Source organism: Zea mays, chromosome 5 (assembly GCF_902167145.1).
Source record: "Zea mays cultivar B73 chromosome 5, Zm-B73-REFERENCE-NAM-5.0, whole genome shotgun sequence".
NCBI lineage: Eukaryota > Viridiplantae > Streptophyta > Magnoliopsida > Poales > Poaceae > Zea > Zea mays.
In genome coordinates this window covers 61,098,602-61,116,582 of record NC_050100.1, presented here as the reverse complement: position 1 = coordinate 61,116,582, position 17,981 = coordinate 61,098,602, and the positions used below count along the sequence as shown (strand labels likewise).

General features: G+C 50.9%; 2 protein-coding genes across 3 annotated transcripts; both read right to left on the bottom strand.

Annotated features, from left to right (window-relative positions):
* Positions 1-4,814: 4,814 nt before the first annotated feature.
* On the bottom strand, positions 4,815-5,619 carry LOC100274838 (uncharacterized). The gene has a single exon (NM_001149105.2). It carries the CDS (start codon positions 5,546-5,548, stop codon positions 5,192-5,194), a length of 357 nt encoding a protein of 118 aa, NP_001142577.2. The 5' UTR covers positions 5,549-5,619; the 3' UTR covers positions 4,815-5,191.
* Positions 5,620-6,427: 808 nt separating this feature from the next.
* Positions 6,428-8,660, bottom strand: LOC100283475 (peptidyl-prolyl cis-trans isomerase CYP19-4). Of its 2 annotated transcripts, none has more exons than XM_020553371.2 (7): positions 8,389-8,660; positions 8,119-8,188; positions 7,908-7,955; positions 7,796-7,819; positions 7,157-7,339; positions 6,927-7,002; positions 6,428-6,791 (listed from the first exon to the last, which is right to left on the bottom strand). In XM_020553371.2, the coding sequence occupies exons 1-7, from the start codon at positions 8,509-8,511 to the stop codon at positions 6,653-6,655; spliced, it is 663 nt and encodes a 220-aa protein (XP_020408960.1). In that variant the 5' UTR covers positions 8,512-8,660; the 3' UTR covers positions 6,428-6,652. The 2 variants fall into 2 exon arrangements, with proteins under 2 accessions (XP_020408960.1, NP_001149847.1); NM_001156375.2 differs by having other exon boundaries at positions 6,495-6,791; positions 8,404-8,580.
* Positions 8,661-17,981: the final 9,321 nt, after the last annotated feature.

Genomic DNA, 17,981 nt, shown 5'->3' with positions numbered 1-17,981 from the left:
ATTGCTCGGAGTAGTATCGCTGCTGCTGCCAGGTTCTGGCCGACCCCACTGGAAGCTGGGGGCAGCCTTGCCCTGGCATCGTCGGCGATGCGGTGTTGGTCGTCCTGGGCCAGATGACGCGCTTCTCCGGCCGGTGCTCGGCCTGCCCACTCCTGCCCGATATTTTGCCGAAGCTGCACAAGTTGTCCTGCTTCCTCGTCGAGCCTGGCCTGCATCTCGTGGATTTGCTCGAGCTGTGCGTCCTGACCCCCGCAGGGACTGGGACCACAACTAGCTCCCGAAGGATGTAAACGCGAGGCGCAGGCCTAGGGGGATCACCGTCCTCCGGCATACCAAGATGGTTGCCTTCGTCGAGACCCCCTAGATCGACGTGGAAGCATTCGCGACTTGGGCCACAGTCCTCGCCGCCGAGGCTGTGGCTACTATCGGAGCAATCGGAGATGCAGTAGTCACATGCGGTCATGAAGTCCCGCATGGCACTGGGGTCACCGAGCCCGGAGAAATCCCAACCAGAGTCGGGCTCGTCATATTCCTCGGAACCCAGGGGCCCGTAGGTCGAGACGACCGTCAGTCGGTCCCAGGTTGACCGCATATGATACCCCGGAGGGTTTGGACGTGCCTTTATGAAAGCGTCCACCGAAGCGGGGTCGCTTGGTGGGTCGCAGCTGAATCTAAAAGGCATGGAACGGGAAACGGACGGTACCTCTTGATCGACGGGTGGTGACGAAGTCGCGTGAGGGGCGGACTACACCGTTGTCTGAGGTACGAAGCTAATGCCCAACAAGTCCTTCGCGAGCGTGCTGGCGTCGTCCGTTAGCTTGGGGTTGGCGTGTTGCGGGGAGACGACGCCCGTCTTTGTCTCAGACGCGAGGTCAACGCCCGACGTGTCCCCCGCTGGGGCGCCGGCGCCGTCGACTCGCTCGACAACCGACGAGGTGCCGCCTCCTGCTTGGCCATGCCTGCCCCGCCTCCTCCTCCGTCGGCGGGGAAGGTGACGGGACAGACCCAGATGTTGCTCTTCCGCCACGTGGGGAAGACGTCGTTGATTCCGCCGCCGTTGGGCGGGCTGACGGCCGCCATTGTCGTTGTCGCGCGGCGGAGGAAGGAGTATCATGTCGTAGCTGCCGTCGAGGGACATGAACTCAAGACTCTCGAAACGGAGCATCGTCCCGGGTTGGAGAGGTTGCTGGAGACTACCCATCTGGAGCTTGACGAGAAGTTGTTCGTCAACACGCAGCAGGCCCCTACCTAGTGCGCCAACTGTCGGCGTTTCGACCCCGGGGGGTCCCTGGACCGACGAGTAAATTGTCGCTGCGTGTCCCAGCCCAGATGGGTCGGCGCGAGACGGAACACGAGGGGGGAAAGACAGCAAGGGGAAACCGCGGCCTTCGTGTTGTCCTGCGCCCAGGGCGGATGCGCTTGCAGTAGGGGGTTACAAGCGTTCGCGAGGGAGAGAGAGAGAGAGACCGTCCGCCAGCCCGTTCTCCCGCGCGGCCACCTTCTCGTACGAGAGCCCTGGGCCTTCCTTTTATAGACGTAAGGAGAGGGCCCAGGTGTACAATGGGGGAGTGTAGCAATGTGCTAACGTTTCTAGCAGAGAGGAGCCAGAGCCCTAAGTACATGCCGTCGTGGCTGTCGGAGAAGTTTTGGCGCCCTGTTCATGTGATGTCGTGGCCGTCGGAGGAGCGCTTGAGCCCCGTGGAAGTACAGCCGTCGGGGCTGTCGGATCCTTGCTGACGTCTCCTTGCTTCCGTAAGGGGCTGAGAGCCGCCGTCGTCATGGAGCACGCGGGGTGCCATCATTACTGTTTACCGGGGCGAGCCAGATGGGACGCCGGTCTTGTTCCCCGTAGCCTGAGCTAGCTAGGGGTAGGGTAATGATGGCCCCTCCTGTGACATGGTCGGTTTGAGCCCGAGGTCGGGCGAGGCGGAGGCTCCTCCGAGGTCGAGGCTGAGTCTGGGCCCGGGGGTCGGGCGAGGCGGAGACCATCGTCCGAGGTCGAGGTTGAGTCTGAGCCCCGGGGGTCGGGCGAGGCGGAGACCGCCTTCCGGAGTCGAGGCTGAGTCCGAGCCCTGGGGTCGGGCGAGGCGGAGTCCATCTTTCGAGGTCGAGGCTGAGTCCGATCCCTGGGGTCGGACGAGGCGAAGACCGTTGTTCGGCGTCGAGGTTGAGTCCGAGCCCTGGGGTCGGGCGAGGCGGAGTCCGTCGTCCGAGGTCGAGGTTGAGTCCGAGCCCTGGGGTCGGGCGAGGCGGAGACCGTCGTCCGACGTCGAGGTTGAGTCCGAGCCCTGGGGTCGGGCAAGGCAAAGTCCGTCGTCCGAGGTTGAGTCCGAGCCCTGGGGTCGGGCGAGGCGGAGCTTCCTATGGCGTCTGAGGCCGGTCTTGGCGGCTGTCAGCCTCACCCTGACGGGTGGCACAGCAGTCGGAGCAGCACAAGCGGCGTTGTTTTCCTGTCAGGTCGGTTAGTGGAGCGGCGAAGTGACTGCGGTCACTTCGGCTCTGTCGACTGAGGAGCGCGCGTCAGGATAAGGTGTTAGGCGATTCTTGCATTAAATGCTCCTGCGATACGGTCGGTTGGCGTGGCGATCCGGCCAAGATTGCTTCTCCGCGAAGCCTGTCCGAGCTGGGCCTCGGACGAGTCGAAGGTGCGTCCGTTGCTTGGGGGGACCCTCGGGCGAGACGTGAATTCTCCTGGGCCGGCTGCCTTTGCCCGAGGCTGGGCTCGGGCGAGGCGAGATCGTGTCCCTTGAGCGGACGGAGCCTTGACCTGAATCGCGCCCATCAGGCCTTTGCAGCTTTGTGCTGATGGGAGTTACCTAGCTGAGATTAGGAGTCTTGGGGGTACTCCTAATTATGGTCCCGACAAAACTTGAGCTCACAAACTCTCTTATTTGGTCTCTGTATGGTGGAATTATGTCATTTTATAATCTATGTTCGTTCAGCCAGTCGTTGTGAACTCTCTTCTAATCGCTCACTTTATTAGTCGTGTTGTACCAAGATATATTGCATGAAGTAAACAATAACATCGTTAGCCAAATCAAAAAATATTATACGGAGAGCGGAGACAATCAATAAAAAATCTTGAATTTTTTTGATGGATAGTTTACATAGGTATTGTTGTAAGTTGTCATAACGCACGGGCAATCGACTAGTTTACCTATATGCCATACTTTACTTTAAAAAACTTTAACGAAAGGATACACTTCGTCTCTTATGAATGCACTTCAGAACACCGTGTGGGACTTTTGTGTTCAAAATGAACATGTTGGGGTTAGAAAGTCTCTGCAAAATTGTCGAGTTTGTTGCCTAGACGGCAAACTCAAAACATGCAGTTGCTCTAGATAAACGAGTATTGTAGGTGCCCATTGACTGCAACTCTACCATTTGCCAAAAACAAACAAGGATTCAAGAGTTCTAGGAGCAATACAAGCATGACGGGACACAATACAAGCTGACGAAGGTACCCCAAAAAAAACAAAGCAGGTGAACATGTATTCCTCTGTGAAGACAGAATTTAACCACTAAACAACAAAATGATACCCCAAAGACCATGTATCAGAACGATCGGTTGCTGGATCCAAGGGCCATGTATTAGATTTTCAGCAGAGAACATAGTTCAAGTTACAGCGTTAAAAGCGAATAAAACAGGATAACTTAAATCGCTTCAACCATGAGTCGACAAACGGTATTTGGTGGCTAATTCATGACATCCAACAAAACTAAAGATTACAATTGGTCTTACAACAATCCCCACCCCACCACTCCCTCAAATGCTTCAAACATAACTAATCATGATATATATAGTATTATTGCGTAGCTTTGAATGATCAGCTTCACAAAATGTTTGCTGGTATGTAGTGTAACAACTCGCAAAAAATGCAGTAGTGTCGCAGTACAAGTAATCCTGACCACATTAAGCAATCAAATTACCAAGCAAATGAATATATGTTGTTACATTGGATGTGGGAGGGGGTTATTGTAAGCTAGGGACTAGGAAGGCCTTAAATCTGTGCATTGCTTTAAAAGGACAGGTTAAATTGCTTCACCCATGTGTTATACCTGACATGCCAAGCAGGCAGGACCAAACATGATTTCATGCTATCCAAAAAGAAAAACAAAGGTGGCAAGTGCTGTCATACCCCGGTGCCTCAAACACTACTCACCATACTATTGCATTATTGCCTAAAATTGAATGGTCCACTCTACAGAAGGTTATGCTAGCTGGCATATAGTAATGTACTACAAGTAATCCTGATCACGAAAGCACTGAAATTAACCAAGCAAATGAATAAGTGTTCAGTTACATTGAGGGGGTAACTGTAAGCTTGGGGCTTGGAAGGCCCTAAAATCTCTCGGTGAGGTGTTTGGTCTCTTTAGCCACCCTACTAAACTTTATGAACTAAACTTTAGTCCCTAGAAATCCTATTTGGAAGAGTTATTTTACTCACCCCGTTTGCTAATTTAGGGACTACATTAGTAGTTGGGAACCAAACACCCCCTTAACCATGTGGAGAGGAACTGAAACCACAACCCCAGCATTTGCATATGACTCAAACTAGACAACTGCCATTCATTTCTAGTCACAATACATTACCCAATAACAACTAGGCTTAATGATTGTCTAGACGTAAACAAAGGCAATTCAACATCGCTACTCCAAGGCATAAGCAACACAGGTGAACATTCGGGCTAGACGACCATATCCAACAATACGAAATATTTATACCTATGACAAGATAAGATCTGTCCCATGAAAATAGAACCCTTAACCCTCAGCTGGCAGTATTAAGCAACGAACAAAAGAATTCGCAAATCATGAACTTTACTTGCCATTAGAGGAAAAAGTAAACAAGCAACATATTTATGCCATTGTTCAAGGAGACCCGATCACATTAACAGTACTAGCAGCCATCGTCGCCGGCACCACAGAGAAGCAACACATACTCAAACATGCCAGAGCTGCCGGCGACGAGATTGATATATAGTTGACACATCTATCACACGACACATGTACCAGCAGTATAACAACGGAAATCAGCAGCAGACTAACAGTACACCGCAGGCCGACTGCGGCAGCCGCCAGGCCGGAGGGCGGCGGTTTGATTGATTATAGATCGGGTCGGCGGATGGGATTGAAACCGAAGGGAATTGCGCCCCATGCAGGCGGGCGAGCCAACCAAGCCCAGCAAGCTTACTTCTTGAGGCTGCCGCGGACGCCGGGCTTGGGCTTGGAGGTGGTGGCCTCGGCAGCGGCGGCGGCAGCGGCGGCGGCGGCGGCAGCAGCGGGGGCGGAGGAGTGCAGGTTGAGGAGCTTCTCCGGCTCGAAGGGGAGCTTGGGGTGGCGCGCCTCGTGGTGGATCTGCATGGACTTGATGTCGGGCGCCGGGGTGCGGCAGAGCGGGCACGCCAGCTTCGCATGCCCGCCCTTGTCCTGCCCCAGCCGGTCCGCCTGCCCGGCCTTGCCGCCGCCCCGGTTCGTCGTCGCCGCGTCGATCTTCGCGGCGATCTCCTTCGCCGTGTGCTTCTTCGGCTTCGCCTTCCCCGTCATGGCCGACCCCTCCTCCTGCTCTTCCTCTCGCGCTCTCGCCGCTGGCCGCCGCCTTCCTAACCCTACTTGTGTTTTGGGTGATGGGGGTGGGGACGAAACCGGGGCCGCCAATTATTAGCCTCCTGCGGGCCGGTAGTCGTCTCGCTTCGACCGTTGGATCTGTAATGAACGGTCCTGTTGCATGATCTCTGATTCCGATGAGGTAGTAGGAGTTGGAGTATTTTATCTGGACTCTCGAACATATTTATCTCGTCCAATCTATTCTGGTTTTGTAGTCCCAAACTAGGTGTAAATGACTTTTTCCGAAAGATTTCTGTTTTCCTAAAAAAATAAACTAATTTTCGTTAAGACAGAGAAATCTCTTGTGAAAATAAGGTGTTTGTTTATTGTGTCCGGATAAAAATATTTCATTTCGCATGTGGACCACATCTGACTCGTACGTGCGATATTTTTTCTGCGCTCTCATGCCAGTGACGTTTCTGGATAAAATCGATAGAATCCATGCCAAACAAAACAGGAGTGGATATATTCTTCAACGAATTCAAACAAACAAAAAAGTTCCGGCCCTGGAACAAGAATAGAGGAAATTGCGTGTTTTTAGGTGTTTGGTAGTGCACAAGCTAAAAGACGTGGTCTGACAACAAAAAAAAGATCACTGCTGTAAACAGAAGACTGTAAAGCCAATTTTCAGCCGCTAATTAAGCACGTGTTTGGCAACAAAGTTTTCAAAACCACACTAAAACCATAGTTTTCAAAAATACTAAGAACTGTTTATAGTTTTCAAAAATACTAAGAACTGTTTAGCCGTGTGCCGTATGCGTACGCATCACAGGCAGCGGTATGGCTGCTAAGCCTTTGAAAACTTAAGTCCAAGTGAAGTTTTCAAAACTGTAAAAATACTACGCTTTAGATAGACCATGGTATTCGAAACTGCGTTTTACCTTATACAAGCAAACAGATTTTGACTTTTTAAACCATAGTATTCCTTCAAAACTGTAAAAACAGTAAGATTCCAAAGAGGGCCTAACAGTTCTAGAACGACAGACGGCCACCAGAAACTTCTATTCATCATGTTTCGGGATGGAACATCAATTCAGCACGCCGTCACATCGGCAGCTCGCCGCTATCTGCTATCACAACCTTGCTCTTCGGCTCCCCACTCTGCCGGCCTTCAGCTTCGACCTTGTACACAACATCCATTCCAGACAACACCTTGCCAAACACCACATGCTTCCCGTCCAACCTAACACACACAAAGTAAAAAAGCACGAGGTAATCAGCATAGACCTTCAACGGATTAAGAAAAAAACTTTGGTTATGATACGAGAAAATGGTGTTATTGTTACCAAAGACCTGTGAATATCATCACTTTACTTACCAACTTGTTGTCACTGTGGTGATGAAAAACTGGGATCCGTTTGTATCTCTCCCGGCATTGGCCATGGACAGAAGGCCTGACCCAAGAACCAGGCACCAACATGTTATGAATCTAACAAGCCAGGCCTAACAGTAAAAAACGATCCTAACCGCTCGAACAAATTATTTCTATGCAACAGGTATGGACCCTTTCTAGGACCACGTATAGAATTCCAAGGAAAAACTGATCACCTGGACCAGTGTGCTTGATCTTGAAGTTCTCATCCGCAAACTTCAAGCCGTAGATAGATTCACCACCCCTCCCGTCCCCGAGAGTGAAGTCACCTCCTTGGAGCATGAAGCTGGGGATGATTCTGTGGAACTTACTTCCCTTGTAGTGGAGGGCTTTGCCACTCTTGCCAACCCCTTTCTCTCCTGTATAACAAGGAAGCTTAGGGCCACATGAACCCAAAAAAAACGAACAAGTGTCTCGAGCCTATTTAGAAAGACATCAGACATCACTGAGGAAGATGTTTCACAGATGTAAAACTGCTCACTGTTCGGAACAGGACCTCTTCCATTAAATGGCTGGCTGAATAATACTGTACTTGTATACGATGGTGAATGTGATAACACTAATTGTAAATGATCATGTTCATTTTTCGCTTTTCCCACAAAACAAGTTTAAGAACGTGCACATCTACTAGTTTGTTTGGAGAAGCTGCCCGTTTTTTTATTTGATATATACTACATTAAGATGTAACCAAACTATACTGTGCTGCATGGCAAAACAATTTCAGTTTAAAAACTGCCCAGCCTACCATGAGCCTCTAATCATTAGGAAACTATAACGAGGGTAACATAAACATTCTTAACAAATAACATATATACCTGTGCAAAGAGCTCGGAAGTTCTCTGTAGGAAAACAATAAGTAGGGTCCATTAGTTTTCTCTTGCCTCATGAGAAGATAGTTCTGAATTGTTAATAGCAAGTTCGCAATACCTGCCGTCTTAGGAACAGTCTTCCCAAAAAGCCCCATGACAATCCGGCCTATGAAAGTTCAGTTCAGGAGCAAGTAAGCACAAACAAGGCAATGGCTCAAAACAGTTAATAAGTGGACTAGTGGAGTAATGGCATTCATACACGAACACCATGTTGGCATTTCTCCATGATACAAATAACTAATACGACCAAAGAAAACAACTACGCAAACCTGCGGGCTTGCCGTCGATCTCGATGTCGAAGTAGACCTTGTGGGTAACCTCCGTCAGGTCCTTCTTAGCCTGACAAACCAGAAGCCAAACACAACGGCGTTGTTAGCTGCTCGGACCCCGATCCAACGGATCCAGACATCCAGAAGCTAGCGCAAGCGTCAGAAACAGTCATATCGACGACCAATCCCGCGCTGCGCAGTCTCTAATCAGATCGGTGAAAGAAAAGAGGTTGGAGGGACAAATCATGGGCCTGTGGGCAAGGGACGGACGAGGTTGACGAGCACCTGGGCGAGCGTCAGTGCGGCGGCGGCGAGCGCGAGCCACAGGCAAACCGTGGCCGGGCGCCAGGCGACCCGCGCCGCCGCGCTCCTCCTCCACCCGCTCGGCGCCATCTCCGGTCAACACGCGCTCCGCCAACGCCGATGAGGTCGAGAGAGTTCTGCTAGATCTGATGGTTTTGCTGCAGTCTTCTGTCTTCGGCTCTTCGCCTCGCCCACGAAAAGTAATAACAAGGCGCCCTCGCTGACTGACATGTGGGTCTTGCATGTCAGCGTGACGGCTCGGTGTGCTCGTCTCCCTGGGCGTGGGCAGTGAGCCCCTCGCTCGAGTGAGTTATGCGATAATTTCTTCCTTCTTGTTTTTTTATTTGGTTTGTAGAATGAAATGAATTGATCTATTATCATCTAATTTTTCAAAGTTAGTTAGTTAGTATTTATCGGTGTCTGAATCCGGTGGTCTAACCAACTAGTGAAATAATGTTGTGTGTCCATAACTCATATGGATGCTGTAAGATGACATAAGTTTTTATCTTGTTTCGACCAAGAGAATGTCATACTTCTTGCAGAGAGATGAGACTTATATTACTTGCACCTAAGTGCTTATAGTAGTGAATATAAGCTGAACCTGGATCCCAAGTCTCTGGGGTTGATTGAGATAAATGCCAATACCGTGGTGGCCGTGAAGTGTTTGTCTGCCTCTCTGAAGCCATAGGTTGTCATATTTATAGCCTCAAGGAGGGCTACATGGAGTACTCGAGTTGGCCGCATACGGTGAGGAAGTGTTGTCGTACCCATGTAGATGGTATGATCCGGAGCATGGTCTTGTACTTATTGTTGACTTATGTCCGCTTGATTTCTGTTGAGAGCCGAGGTCAAGATCGAGGGCTCGGTCATGTACCCGAGCACCCTTGGCAAGGGGGTTGCCCATACCGTAGTGGTTGGCACATTATTAAGTATAGGAAAAAGGCCCTAAGTAATATGTCAGCTATGCAGTATCCGGTGATGTTGGACGTCTTTCCGTTGCGGATATCGAGGTCAGATCCAGCCTCGGGCGAGTTGGAAGTCCGCCCGAGGCCGCGACCGAGCCCGTCCCAGGATTTGAAGACGTGCGCGCCACAGTTGAAGGAGTGGCCTCCTACGGGATTCGCGGTGAACAGGTAGCCGAGGCTGAGCTTTGGCGAGGCGGAGTTTGTCTCGAGGCTGGGATCGACTTTGGGCGAGGCAGAGTTTGCGTCCGAGAGCCAGCTTGTACTCTTATCGTATTGTATGTCCCATCGGGGGTTGACAAATGGCCTGCGGGAATAGTGGTCGCACGCGTCATCATAGTTGGTGAAGCTTGACAGGACCACAATCTTGTTGTTCCTGTTCACCTGCAACCCTGTGTAGAGTAGGTATGTGTGGGAGACAGATATCCCCCAGGTCCACTAGAAGATTAGAAGGCCTCGCGAAAGGTTTTGGGCCTATTATCTTGCAAGGTCGTCCCCTCGTGGGCCAGGGGAGAACTACTGGCAGAATGGGTCGATGCAGGGAAGGAGCGGACGCGGGCCCAGGCGGCTCACGGGATTTAAGCGTTATCCACAGCGCTAATCCGATCTTCCCGCGCGACACACTTGGACATCGGAACCAAATGAGAATAAGTCGGCAAGATTGTAGGAAGATGAATTCAGTCGGTTCACTATTACTTAGGTATACATCGTTATCATACACGCATGTAGTGCCCCACGGTCGGATATATAAGGCCTAGGGGGCACCCCATCAAAAACAGGTCATTCATCAGTCGTCTACTCAGTTCATTAGCTTTCTCCATACTGGAGAACTCCCTTGTAACCCACCACATAAAGATCCACACCAGGAAGTAGGGTATTACGTATCTCAAAGCGACCCGAACCTGTAGAAAACTGTCTACCGTCTCTCGTGCGTCTTGCACGAACCATTGAGTTACAGTCAGCAACGCCGTCCTACCCAAAAGCACCTCGAGGGGTAACCCCGGATGCGCGGTCGGGCTCCAAACACCGACAGCTGGCGCGCCAGGTAGGGGGTGTCGTTGATCCAAGCTAGCTCAATGGTTGTCACCTTCCAATGCAAGATTGCTCTCCGCCCTGGATCCGTATTCTGCTTCGGAACCATCTCGTCCGTAGCAGATGAGAAAGGAATTCTACACCGTGTAGCGGATCCACCGGAAAAGAAGCCTTCCCCGAAAATCTTCGAGAAAGCCGGAATAAGGCAGTAGATAGCGCAACCTCCAGCGCCCTGGGCGAAGACTACCTCCTGCAAGTCAAGAGCCGGGAACTCATTTACCCGAAGAACCCTGTAGTCCACCTCGTCCACAGAAGAGTGGACACGGATTACGAGGAAAAAAGAAGCGAGCGGGATAGAGGCCCGTCAAGTTGTTCTTTCGGCGCCTTTGCCCTCAAAGAAGGACGGAAAGAAATTCGTCACCGCAGCGACTCCTTTCTACCCTGACGTCCTCTTCATCGGGGGGAGAGTAGAATCATCTCCCATCTCCGACGACGAGCCAACCATGCCTGGGGAATAACCTCCTCAGCGAGAAGCTCGCCGATGGAGGAACCGACGCCAGAATATTCGACGACATCACGAAGTTGGGGAGCGGGACCCGCGTAGCCTGTATCCCGAGATGAAGTCTCGGAGGTAGGAGAAACTCCTGACGAGCGAGTCTTCAGAGAAAGGAGGAACTCTCGCCGACGTGATCGCCGGCAAACTCAAGAGCGAGATCGAGAGCAAGCTGAGCAGGATGCGAGGCTACGCCGAGAGAACCCTCTCTTCGCGCGAAACCTGAACCCTGACTTCGCTCGTGCAATGAACACACCGAGTGAAGTCAGAGGAGTGTTAGCTCGGATAGCCAATGGCCTCCCTCAGACCTCAGATGCTGAAGGCTATCGGTGGCTAATCATCTTCTACCCCTCGCTCATCCCTCAAACGATCTGCGGCACACCATCAACAGTCGGCGAGATGCGTGGAGCTCCATCAACGCTTCACACGAACGACGACATGAGAATGAAATACGGCGCCGAGAGGAGTACGATCGATACCATGGCGTTCTGGCACGAAGTCATGACACCAGAGTTGAGTCGGCAACGGCTTCAACTGGTGGCACAATCCGGGGACGGTCGAGACAACACATCAGCAACTCCCCTACCCAGGATCGGCACAACAATCGTCGATAGGAGGTCACGTGTGGAGTATCTGTGCTTACTTCGCGTCTCAGGGCCATCCAGTGGCCCCCAACCTTCAAGGTCTCCAACGTCGACAAATACGAGCCTAAGCAGGACCCAGGAGGCTGGTTGGCCGTCTATACAACCGCTGCCCAGGCCGCTGGGGCAACTAAAGACGTAATGATTGCGTACTTGCCCATCGTCCTCGGGCAAGATGCATTGCAATGGCTACGACACCTACCGTGACACTACATCGACGATTGGAGCGATTTCAGTCGGTGCTTCATCGCCAACTTTCAGTCCCTCTCCGACAAGTGGGCGCAGCCATGGGACCTCAAATCCATCAGGCGTCGGGGAGATGAAACACTTCGGTCGTACCTCAAGAGGTTTTAGACCATGAGAAATCGCATCCCCGAGGTCACTTAGGCAACAGTGATTGAGGATTTCTACTGGGGATCCAATGACTCGGCCTTCGTCCGAGCCATACTGCAAAAGGCGCCGACCACCTCTGAGCAGTTGTTCCAGGAAGCGGACCTCTACATCACCGCCGACGAACGGGCTTAGGACCTCATCGGAGGAGTGAAGCCTGCTCCGTCTGCATCGCGGCGTGACGCGAACCAGCAACCCGACAAGCGTTGGGAGAAGAGGCCTCGTGAAGAGGTTCACGCTGCTGGACCACCCGTCTCTCGTACCCGAGGTGTACCCCGCGGAGGCGAGCGGACACTGGACGACATCCTCGACGCCCAGCGCCCGTATCACAAGGATATGCGCCACACCTTGCGGAACTGCAGAGACTTCAAGCATTCCGTCGGGAATGGCCGACCGTTCCAACCTCTACCACCTCCCCCACCACGAGGAGGGCCCGGCGAGCCTCAGCGGCCTCAGCAATAGGAAGGGGAAGGAGGTGGAGCATTCCCGCGCGTCGACGGGGAGGTCAACGTCATCTTCGGAGGACACGGGTCGCAGGAGAACAAAAGGCAACAGAAGCTCAATGACCGACAGATACTGGTGGCAACCACCAGTGCCCCCGCCCCTATCGGTGGTCATAATACCCGATCACCTTTACCCGGGCGGATCAATGGCTCAACTTCGATCATCCGAGCAAGTACCCGCTCCTCGTTGATCTGGTGATCCGAGAGAGCAGGGTAAAGAAAGTATTAGTGGACGGGGAAGCAACATCAACGTCACCTTCCCCCGGACACTCTTAGGCTTGGGGGTTGCACTCAAAGAGCTCCACGAGTCAGACACTCCTTTCTTCGTCATTGTGCCGACCAAAGGAGAATACCTGCTTGGACACATCTACATGCCCGTTACCTTTGGAACCCCAGAAAACTACAGAAGCGAGTTCCTGAGGTTCGAGGCGGCGAGCTTCGACTGCGGATACAATGCCATCATCGGCAGGCCAGGATTGGCAAAATTCATGGCCATTCTGCACTATTCGTACATGATATTGAAGATGCCAGGGCCACAAGGGATCATCACCGTGCGTGCTGGCTTCTAAGGCGTCGCGGAATGTTTCCGAGTAGCTATCCAGGCGGCCCTCACTACTAAACCATCGACGACTTCCTCCGTGCAGGCAAATACAAAGCCTGAGGGAGACCTCGCAGTACCTGCGAACGAAGCTCAAGTCGTGACCTCTATGTGGTCGACTGAGGAGACGAAAAGGATCAACCTTGGGTTCGCTGATGAACGCAAGACTGCCATCATCAACTCTAGCCTAGACGACAAATAGGAAAGCGCGCTCGTCCGGTTCTTGCAAGATAACCAAGACGTATTCGCATGGCAGCTTGCGGATATGCCGAGAGTCCCAAGAGAACTGGTCGAGCACAAACTGAAGGTCTATCCCCAAGCAAGGCTGATCCGACAAAAACTATGTCGTTTCACGCCTGATAAAAGAGAGGCTATTCGCGCCGAGTTAGCTCGCTTAGTCACAGCAGGGTTCATTAGAGAAGTGGTGCATCCTGAGTGGCTAGCAAATCCTGTTCTTGTACTCAAAAAGAATAAAGTGGATTGGCGCATGTGCGTCGACTATACAGATCTCAACAAACACTGTCCGAAGGATCCCTTTGGACTCCCTAGAATAGATCAGGTGGTTGATTCGACCGCTGGATGTTCTATGTTTTCCTTCCTGGACTGCTATTCTGGATACAATCAAATCATCTTAGCAAAAGAAGATGAGGAAAAGACTGCATTCATTACCCCGTTTGGAGCTTTCTGCTATACCTCCATGTCGTTCGGCCTCAAGAACGCAGGAGCGACTTATCAGAGAGCTATTCAAACATGCTTAGCCGATCACTGGTGCAAGCGGGTAGAAGCCTATGTTGATGACGTGGTAATCAAAACAGAAAACTCAGAAAACTTCATCGAAGATTTGCAGCTGGTCTTCAATAGCCTGAGGCGATACCGGTGGAAGCTCAATCTATAGAAATGTGTTTTCGGAGTACTAGCAGGGAAGTTACTCGGATTCATTGTCAGCCACCGAGGAATCAAAGCCAACCCAGAAAAAATCGAGGCCATCATGAGAATGGAAGCGCCGCGATCACAGAAGAAAAAGTGCAGAGGCTTACTGGATGCATGGCAGCCTTGAGTAGGTTTGTATCAAGGTTAGGTGAGAAAGGCATGCCATTCTACAAATTGCTCAAGAAGGTGGACAAGTTTCAGTGGACCACAGAAGCACATGAAGCTCTAGAAAGCACTGAAAAAGTTCTTGACTACGCCACCAGTACTCAAGCCGCCACGCCGAGCCACACCGAATCAGCCGGCAGAAGATATGTTGTTATACATCTCCTGCACGACTCACATGGTGAGCACCGTGTTAGTAGTCGAGCGGGTGGAGGAAGGACACACATATCCAGTATAGCATCTGGTCTACTTCATCAGTGAAGTTATGGGACCCTCTAAAAAGAAGTATCCCCAAGTTCAAAAACTACTGTACGCGGTACTTCTAACCGCTCGCAAGCTACATCACTACTTTGACGACCACAAAGTCATAGTAGTCACCGGGTTTCCAATAGGGGATATCCTTCACAACAAAGAAGCCATCGGAAGAATAGCCAAGTGGGCCTGCGAGCTGGGAGCTCATGACATAGAGTTTCGGCCTCGCTCAGTAGTAAAGACTCAAGCACTAGTTGACTTCGTATCAGAATGGACTGAACAACAAGTTCCTGACAACCCAGAGGCTACTGAAGTATGGCGAATGTATTTCGATGGCTCGCTGAAACTGCAGGGAGCAGGCGCAGGGATCCTCTTCATTGCCCCTAGAGGTGAACAACCCAAGTATGCGCTTCAGCTATTATTCCCAGCATTAAATAATGCAGCAGAATATGAGGCACTGATCCACGGGTTGAACATCGTCGTGTCACTGGGCGTTAAGAGGTTGTTGGTATACGGAGATTCACTAGTGGTCATAAGCTAGATAAATAAAGACTGGGATTGCTCGACTGATTCTTTGGGCAAGTACTGTGCTGTCGTCCAGAAAATAGAAGACAAGTTTTAAGGGTTGGAATTCCATCATGTGGAAAGAGACCGCAACACAGCAGCTGACGCGTTGTCAAAGTTGGGATCCAGTCGGGCCTAGGTCCCACCCGGAATCTTCGCCCAGAAAGTATCACGTCCGAGTATTCTCTCAGATCAGACATAAGAATGCAACACCTTGAACCAACCAGAATCGGACACTAATGACTGGAGAGAGCCTATCATCAGGTACATAAAGAATGAAGAAAAATCGGATGATAAGGCTGCAGCGTAACGCATTGCAAGACAGTCGGCCCACTACACCCTCATAGGGGGCACACTATACAGAAGGGGTGCGACGGGAGTCTTCATGAAGTGCATATCCTCGACTACTAGGAAGCGGCTATTGGATGAAATCCATGCCGGACAGTGTGGAGTACACGCAGCATCCAGAACTCTATTTGGAAAAGTTTTCAGGTCTGGCTTCTACTAGCCAACGACGAAGAGTGATGCCGCCGAGTTAGTCCAGAAATGTGAAGCTTGCCAATTCTTGTCAAAGCAACAACATTTACCAGCACAGCAGCTGCAGACCATCCCTGTAACATGGTCGTTCGCATGCTGGGGGCTGGACATGATTGGACCCTTCAAGAAAGCTCATGGAGGCTATACTCACGTGCTGGTTGCCATTGACAAGTTCACCAAATGGATAGAGTACAAGCCTATTGCTTCTTTAACCTCAACCAAGGTAGTGGAGTTCATACAAGACATAATATTCAGGTTCGCGATACCAAATAGCATCATAACCGACCTAGGATCCAACTTCACCAGCTCTGAATTCTTCAATTTCTGCAAACAACGAAGTATCTAGATCAAGTATGCATCAGTAGCACACCCAAGAGCCAATGGTCAGGTGGAAAGGGCCAATGGAATGATACTGGAAGCACTCAGTAAGAAAGTGTTCGATAAAAATGAAAAGTTTACAGGAAAGTGGATCAGAAAGATGTCGTATGTGGTTTGGAGCTTGAGAACTCAACCTAGTCGAGCTCTACATGGAAATACCCCATTCTTCATGATCTATGGTTCGGAGGCAGTGCTACCCGCCGACCTCAGGTTCGGGGCACCGAGGCTGGTCTTCGAAAGCATAGTTGAAGCAGAAGCTACCAGGCTAGAGGATATTGATGTGCTGGAGGAAGAGCGATTGAACACAGTAATTCAGTCAGCCAGATACCAGCAGACCTTGAGGCGCTATCATGATAAAGCCATACGACACCGATCCTTTGTAGTGGGAGACTTGGTCCTTCGCCGAATTCTAACGGGGGAAGGACGACACAAGCTGTCACCACTATGGGAAGGGCCATTCATTGTGTCAGAGGTCACTCAGTCGGGATCATACTGGCTTACTCAAATGGATGACACGAAAGTGGGGAATTCATGGAACATAGAGCATCTTAGAAAGTTTTACCCTTAGCAAGGCCTCAAAAGCTATCGGATCAACATTGTACTCTGTAATTGGAGAATCCGCCATCAAGAAAGTTTTCATTCTCAAAGGCATTCAAACTCTTGACTATCAGCTGACTTCGATTCGTTTGGACTCGGAATCAACACGCTTACTCGACTTAGGGTGACCACTATACCCTACTAACGGAGCAATCGGCTTAAGTCGGCGACGACTTAAGACGGTGCAACATGCTCACACTCACTCAACTTAGGGTGACCACTATACCCTACTAACGGAGCAATCAGCTTAAGTCGGCGACGACTTAAGACGGTGAAACATGCTCACGCTCACTCGACTTAGGGTGACCACTATACCTTACAAACGGAGCAATCGGCTTAAGTCGGCGACGACTTAAGACGGTGAAACATGCTCACGCTCACTCGACTTAGGGTGACCACTATACCCTACTAACGGAGCAATCGGCTTAAGTCAGCAGCGACTTAAGACGATGAAACATGCTCACGCTCACTCAACTTAGGGTGACCACTATACCCTACTAACAGAGCAATTGGCTTAAGTCGGCGATGACTTAAGTCGGTGCAACATGCTCGCGCTGACTCGGCTTAGGGGAACCACTATACCCTACTAACGGGACAATCAACTCAAGTAAGCAATGACTTAAGTCAGCACGATACGATCACATCTACCTATCTTAGGGCGACCACTATGCGTCTATGCCTTACCAGCCAGGCGATTGGCCTAAGTCAGAAAAAGTTCCAAAACCAGCACGCCACATTTACTTTCACAATTGTTCAGGATGACTGTTATACCCTAACAACAAAACAATCAGTACTCCAGGAAAACATAATGTTATACTTGTCAGCACCAAGGACACATTCTAGTGCCCTATCCACAAAATATTCGAACACAACCATCACACGCACATAGAATTCATAGTACATTCAGTGTTTCGTAGGATATCACTGCATCGAAACGTCTCTGCTGGCAATGTTTTTTGCAGGAGCAATCGAGGAAAAAGGGTGACTCGAGGCATCAGGTGCAGCCTTGACATCGGCGACAATGTCATCAGGAACCACTACGCTGGGCCTCCTCATCAAGATCCGCCCCGCGTGAATGGCTTTGTCCATAGCCTTGTCACGCTGAGCCTTCAGAACGGCGCAGTTGTCCTCTGAAGCTTTGACAGCCAGTCGAGCAGTTTCTAGCTCCTGTGCGACGAGTCTCTTCAAAGCACGAAGATCTTTAATGGTCAAATCCTTGGCCGATAACTGCTGTCCAAGCCGCTAAACTTCATCCTGAGATACTTGCAGCTCGTAACTATGATGGTCCAGGTCCGACATAGTGAAGCAGTGGCTCCTTTCCAAAATAGTTAATGAGTTGCTAGCGTCACGATATAACCTGTCCAGATTATCACGAGAGGCCATAAGTGCTCGTCTCTCCTCCTACGAACAAGGATCAATATTCAGCACCCAGTCAGCAATAAGCATGGCAAAGTCAACCAA

Coding starts and splice junctions, on each gene's coding strand:
- LOC100274838 (NM_001149105.2), bottom strand. CDS start 5,548: ATGACGGGGAAGGCGAAGCCGAAGAAGCACACGGCGAAGGAGATCGCC.
- LOC100283475 (XM_020553371.2), bottom strand. CDS start 8,511: ATGGCGCCGAGCGGGTGGAGGAGGAGCGCGGCGGCGCGGGTCGCCTGG. Junction 7,956..8,118: donor GATCGACGGCAAGCCCGCAG/GTTTGCGTAGTT, acceptor GAACTTTCATAG/GCCGGATTGTCATGGGGCTT. Junction 7,820..7,907: donor GACTGTTCCTAAGACGGCAG/GTATTGCGAACT, acceptor GTTTTCCTACAG/AGAACTTCCGAGCTCTTTGC.